This window comes from Sinohyriopsis cumingii, chromosome 14 (genome assembly GCF_028554795.1).
Source record: "Sinohyriopsis cumingii isolate HCF-2022 chromosome 14, ASM2855479v2, whole genome shotgun sequence".
In the NCBI taxonomy this organism is placed as follows: Eukaryota; Metazoa; Mollusca; class Bivalvia; order Unionida; family Unionidae; genus Sinohyriopsis; species Sinohyriopsis cumingii.
The window spans coordinates 17,077,097-17,084,375 of NC_142974.1; the positions used below are offsets into that span (position 1 = coordinate 17,077,097).

The 7,279-nt window shown below is 36.2% G+C and overlaps 1 protein-coding gene across 1 annotated transcript; it reads left to right on the forward strand.

Annotated features, from left to right (window-relative positions):
• Positions 1–322: 322 nt before the first annotated feature.
• Positions 323–4,948, forward strand: LOC149783335 (two pore potassium channel protein sup-9-like). Its single transcript, XM_089933096.1, has 2 exons — positions 323–614; positions 4,045–4,948. Exons 1-2 carry the CDS (start codon positions 326–328, stop codon positions 4,620–4,622), a joined length of 867 nt encoding a protein of 288 aa, XP_089789222.1. The 5' UTR covers positions 323–325; the 3' UTR covers positions 4,623–4,948.
• The last annotated feature ends 2,331 nt before the right edge of the window (positions 4,949–7,279 follow it).

The window sequence follows — 7,279 nt, forward strand, 5'->3', positions numbered from 1 at the left end:
CAACATCCACATAAAGTTGAAGTAAACTAGTTGAAACATAAAAAACTTTCAAGTGTTTATTCCTGTAGAAATATTAATGTAAAGTTTTGTAACCTCAATGGTTTTTCTGTTGTTTTGTATGTCTTGTCTCTGTATTTTTCATTGAAAGACTTATTTAGAGTCAGAATCGGTCAGGCTAATTAGATACTAGTTTTGCAATGTTCTTTGTCAGTTTATTGCATATATATATATATATATATATATATATATATATATATATATATATATATATATATATATATATATATATATATATTACAGATGAAACAATCTCGGTTCCATCAAGATGGAAATGAAACGACAGAATGTTCGGACACTGTTCTTCACTGTGTGTACATTTACGTACTTGTTAGTAGGCGCCGCCGTGTTTGACGCACTGGAATCGACACATGAGGGAGAGCAACGCATTTTCTTGCAAAAGGAGGAAGAAGACATCCGTACCACTTATAATATATCCAACGACGATTACGCGATTCTAAAACGTAACGTCATGAAAACAATACCGTACTACTCAGGGGTACAGTGGAAATTCGCCGGATCCTTGTACTTCTCACTGACGTTGGTAACTGCAATTGGTTAGTCACAAAGTTTACTAGATTTGGCACAAATACGTTTTGTTTTTCATTAAAGGCCGATTGAGTCCTGTTCGCATTGTTGATAAGAATGTACGCAATACGATCTAACCAACAAAGACATAAATATTTTATGATATTACCAAACCAAAGGGCGAAAATACACACACACACACACACACACACACACACACACACACACGCGCAATATATATATATATATATATATATATATATATATATATATATATATATATATATATATATATATATATATATATATATATATATATATATAACATTGATGTGAGAAATAGTCACATTTTGAAAGTAACATTTAAATCGCTAATGTAGAACACAGAGTTCTAGTTTTCATGCGCACCACAGGTTCTCTCAGTCAAAATGCACCCATAGTTACGCTGGGAGTAACAATAAAGTTGGTGTTATAATTGGATCCTGGGCAGCATGTTAATCTGCATTTCAATAATTCTTGGAGGTAAGTCATTTATTGACCCAGATTTGGTGTTACGTCTCTTTTTCGACTAGATGTATTCGTTCTTATGGAGCAGGAAAAGGAGGGACGACACAAAAGTCTATCGTATGCTGTTCTTGATGTTTGTTTAAGACCATTGTAGTGTACAATAGGCTGTACATGGAGGCCAATATGTTGCTTTTAGCATAGGGTTTAACGCCATTTTCAGCACAAGATAGGCTATAGATGGTGGCCAGTATAAATGTTGAAGGAAGAACCCGGGAAAACCCCGGAAAGAACCACCGACCCACGAGAAGCTACTGACAAGCTTTCTTATATGCCCACATTAGACGAGTCCGAGACTCGAACCCCCACAGACAGAGGTGAAATGGTAGTGATCCGTAACGGTGAGCGCTTTACACCAGTCGGCCACTTGGGGCCCCGAGGCCAGTAGGACTGGTGGAAGAAGAATTAGAGAACATCTATGTAACAACCAACTACCCGCAGGAAACTACTGGCACATTTTGTCACTTACCCACATTGGCAGAGCCCGAGACTCGAACGCAAGGTGACAGAGGTGAAAAGCAGTGATATGTAAAAGCGAGAGCTTTAGTCCACTAGGCCTTCATGAAAACCTATCGTTTTATGCAGACACGTTGATATAAACGGGATACCACCTGCCAAAATCTCTCGAAGCAATGGTGTATAGTAGGAATCCTGTGCAGAAGTTACAACTACTTAATTCGCACCTTCTTTAAGAATATCTAACGGTCAGACGCATTATGGTAACAAACAATGTTTCCGTGAAGCATTAAAGTACGGAAGCGCTCTAAAAAGTCTCTAAATTTTTATTTTATTCGTTAGTCTTAAATTCTGTACTATTTATTTGGCATCTGTACATGCATCTGTAAATGCATCTGTACATGCATATGTACATGCATCTGTACATGCATCTGTAAATGCATCTGTACATGCATCTGTAAATGCAAATATTAAAGACCAGACATATGGCCGATGCATATGGGTCACTTAAAATTAAAACAGGAACGCCATAATCCTCTACTGGCTGTAATGCTTATGTTCCCAAGAGTGTGTTTAAGTTCATACCAAATGGATGTCTTGTAGACATATTAGACTAGTTTACATAAGTTATAGTACCAAACAATTTTCTCCAATAATTAAGTCAACAACAAGACGTTTAACTTGAAGAAATACGTATCGCCCCATATGTCAGTCCCGCCACCGTTCGTTGTCATTACTTCCAGTCATTATTTTAACTGATACTTGATCTAGCAGTTCCCAGCATATTACAGTAATGACCCGAGTGCCTCCCGATGGTAGATTAACCCCAAAGGTGTTAATTTACTTTCGAATACTCATTAGACCAAAATGATTCGTCACTGTTTCAAAACTAAAGACTCATTTAAATCGATGTCAACTCTGATGTGTAGTAATTACTGCTGGCAATTTAAAGAATGGACTTTTTGCATTACAGCTGAACAAGAGATATTTTCAGCCATTGCTTAATACTGTCTACTGTGTACAGTTTCTTAATCTTTCACCCATAAAAAAGCTTTACAGTTTTCCAGGATATGTATTTGTATCAATATAATATGAAATTAGTATGTTGACGTGAGGTGAGAATAGTTTTAGCGATGACAGTTACATTTTTGGTTCAATGCCTATCATGGATGTATTTGAGTTTTTTTTTTTTTTGTTTAGTGTCTTTATTTAGTAACATTTGCACATTACACCATCCTAAAACATTTCTCTGAAAGCTTTTCTCAATGTTAATTCATTGCCTTGTATGAATACTGGTTTACAATTGTTATTTATGTTTATACTTTTTTAAGTATTGGTACATGAATTTTCTTATTTTTGTAATTGTTTCATGGGTGTAAATTGTACATATTATCTTTAGTTAGATTTACGTAAGTGACTAGGGTCGGTTTTAAGAATAATAAGAACGTACAATTACATAGGATCTATAAATAGAGGCTTACGTAAGTTTGGATAATTATTAATAATAATCTTAATACTAAAGAACTTGAGAACAACCGTGGGTTAATTATTTATTTAAGGAATTTTCCGCTGGTTGAGCTAGGTCAGATAAAGCTGCAATTTCCAGTTGAATTGAGAAATAAGATATATCATGATGAGTATGTTGCGAAATATAGTCGTACTATAAGACGCAAATAAAGAGAGAAATGGGAAATCATATTCATTCCTATTTTGGGATCATCTTCATTGCTTGTGTTCTTATGCCAGCAGACGTGTTTTATGTTGTACTTACATAATACATAGAGGAGAAACAGTTGTTTGGACTCTTCTGTGGAAATAGGTGTTCATTATTTGGACTATGATATTATTCTGGAACTGTTATGATTATTCAAAGGAGTTCTGAACAAAACCGTCATGACGACATAATGATTCTTGGCGAACCAGAATATTTCCTGTTTTGAAATGTATACTGAACTTTTCATTCTTTTGGACTTTCATAGAACTTTATCAGGACTGGCTTGGATTAACTTCATAACACTGTAAGTTCTTCTCATATTTTCATCTGTAACCTTGATAATTAAATTGCTTGTTAAGTTTTACAAATCTTGTTGGTTTTGATTGTTGCAACTTTTTAACACAATTCATATGTGAATACACTTTGAACGCTGAGTAAAAGGAGACATATTTTGCAACTATTATTTTGCTCTAGATGAAATTTCTTACTGGATTACGGATCGTGTTTAGTAGTTTACTATCATTTTGAACGAATTTGAATTATGCGTATAGTTCAGATGATCCTATGATCTGTGAATAAGATATTGTGTCGCTAATTTTCAAAGGCACTTTACGAATATCTGGTATAAAACGACTACACACCCAACCCCTTACAAAACAATGAACGTAATATTAAAGGATACTCAGCGGTGTAAACAAGGTTTTGATTTTCCTTTCCTTTTTCAGGTTATGGCCACAGCACTCCACAGACGGTGTTAGGAAAGATTGTATGCATGTTTTATTCCCTGGCTGGCATACCGCTGTGCATCATCATGTTCCAAAGTGTTGGTGAGCGACTTAATATATTTGTTACCAACGTGATGAAACAAATCAAGAAGTGCTTCAAGATGAAGAACGCCGAGGTGTCCGAAACAGACGTTATCCTGGTTACAATGAACCTATCAACAACTGTACTCACAGGCGGCGCTCTACTTTTCCGGTATTATGAGGGATGGAATTTTGTAGATGCGTTCTATTACTGTTTCACCACCCTTACAAGCATAGGATTCGGGGATTTTGTGGCCCTCCAGAAAGGAGATTCCCTACAGAAAAATCCTCAATATGTGGCGATGACCATGATTTTTATTTTATTTGGTTTAACAGTGATATCTGCAGCTTTGCATTTAATAGTTCAGAGATTTTTAACAATGCCTGCCAAAGATGAACAAAGAGCTGAGATTGAAGCTTCTGCGGCTGCGCAGAGTGCCGCTAGTTTGGACGGTGAGGTCATCGCATCTAATGGAACCGTGGCCTCATATGTTTAGGAGCAGCCTGAGTACAGCGGGATTGTCTGTTGTTTGTCCATGTTACAATTGCCGACTAAGTAACGTCGCCCTCTTAGTAAGAGGGTTGGATCATTGGATTTGGCAGGCGTTATCTAGGGGATGATCTACCTCGATGTTATAGCTCGATGGGAGTGGAGAGATAGAATATCAACAGAGAACTGATCAAGAATATTGGGAAGAAATAATACAATAAGAGCCCCCTTAGACAAGAAAATAACAAAATGTAATCAATAACAATTAATATCGGCAACTCCAATTCAATCTAAGTTATGTCAGCCGGATTTAATAGCAGTGTCCAGTTTGGATTTATTTCATCATTATAACGAATAGTGAAAAGAGCGCAATGTCCACGACTGATTGCATCACCTTCCTCCCTTGACCCGTGCATCGCGTCTTCCTATTCTCTAGTCTTCCTATTCTGAACTCTTCATCTCTTTTCCGGACTTCTTAGTCTTTTATTCTAAAAACGTCATCTCTTTTTCGGACTTTCGACTTCCGTCTTCGGACGGTCCTGTCTCTTCCAGAAAGCTATTTTCCTAATGCTGCTCTATTTCAGAAATAGTGCGTCCTAGCACTAAGCCTGTCTTCTCTTACAAGACATCCACCTGGTCCCCTTTTCTTGTTTAACGAGGAAAGCAGTAATTCTGTTAGGCGTCCTCGGAGCCAAACATATCCTCTCTCAGGAAATTCCGGTCTAACAAATTTCTACATAGGTCGTCACTTTAAATTCACATTACTTCCAAAGTGTACACCTTAACTGACTCTGACCAATTGTGCGCAGCGGTTCCTAAATTTTTCCCTAGATCATCATTTCTTTCGTCAGATTTTGGATTGCCTAGAATCTCTGACATACGTTGCAATGAATGTCCCTTTGAAAATGACTATTTGACATGAGTTCCTATGAAACGGTTATGGTTGGTAGCTCAGATGTTTACTTTCTCAGGACAGCGTTGCGATGCCCTGTTCAAATCTCAATGAGTCGTAGATGTTGGCTTATCAAGTTTAACACTGACATGGGGGGGGGGGGGGAAAGAAAAAAGGTCAAAGACTTTCTTGGCTTAAATGTGATAAGTTGTAATGCTCAATGCATTCAACTTTAGGGTTCAATACCTATTATAAATTCGACACATTACATAGAGTGATAGTATATTAAAGAAAAAGCACGAGGAATATTTAAAACTTTTACTCTAGAAAAAACGTCTTTACCAATCGATTACTGGCAAATCGCTAGCTAACATAAAATCTTGTAATGAAATTCTTGCTAATTTTTAGTTAGATTGCCATAATCAGATTATGTACATTTAATCTAAATTTTTATTGCATCCACTTAGCATTGATCCATATAAATTAAATCGATCATTTATGTATTCAGCATTGAAGTAAAATCTGTTGCCGTGAAAAATCAACTTGCAGAGACTGAAAACAAATCCTGCTTCAAATGAAATTAAGTATAGCGGAAAAAGAAGATCAATCAATAGAGAGTGGATTTAAAGACGACTGCAGTAAAGTTAGTACCTTTGACCCCTGTGTGTCCGTTATCAATCAAAAGTGCTCTGACAAATAATCAGGAGGTTTCTTATCTTTTTCGTTACGGTTTTAGCGATGTCTTCAGATTAAAACATAGTTGTAAAATAAAGTATAAAAACATTGTACCATAGCAATCTGTAAACAGTGGCACGGAAATACCCCGCCAATATATTCTGTTTTGTTATTGTTGTATGCGTACATCATTATGGACAAGTGAGAAGAAAGTTGAGAAAAGTGTTCGCAATGTGTATCATAGAGTATTTTCACGGTTATGGGCTATATTAACCTTAATATATATTTAAAAATGTGTTGCTTAATTTCAATGCTCATATCAATAAATGTTTATTTGAAGCTCAAAAACATTACACAAGCCGAGAACACGGACGAGACACAATGCGTCACATCTCTGTGGCCTCGAGCGATGTCAGCCATAACAAACATAACCAAATAATTTCGAGTCATTTTAAGTTTGACGTATTTCATATTAATTTATTCAATTAAACCTTTTGGTAAAATTAAAGATACACTTGTAATTGAGTTTCATGACGCATGTAAAGCCCCAAGTAACGATCACAACATATTTGACGTCCCCCAGTCTTACAAATGAGCCAAATGTTTGACACATCTTCAAAAGAATCGAATGTACCGAAAGAATGTCAGATCCTAGAATGTGCAGGTCTGCCAGCACTCATGGTGTATCACAATGCCACTGTCCAGAACTCGTCAAATGAGCATTTTGTAATTCCAATGAATAATCCTATCAAATATCTCCTGTCAAAGTGTCTTAACACAACAATAATAACATATGCAGACTGGTTTTAATTTAGGAACATACCCAACACAAATTCAAGATAAGAACAAATTAATTGCTCATTTACCTCCTTATATACATAAATGCAGGGCGAACATACAGTTTACTTATATTCACTACGTGACATTTCTCAATACTTCACATCGCAAAAGAAGCAACCTGACAGACCCATTCAATGGGAAATAACCCCCAAATCTATAAACATGTCTTATGTCATGTGTTTAGGCTCGCATAAACAGTAACACAAGAAAGAGTGAAAACAACAAGCTTTGAAATATATAAATAATTTATTCCCCTG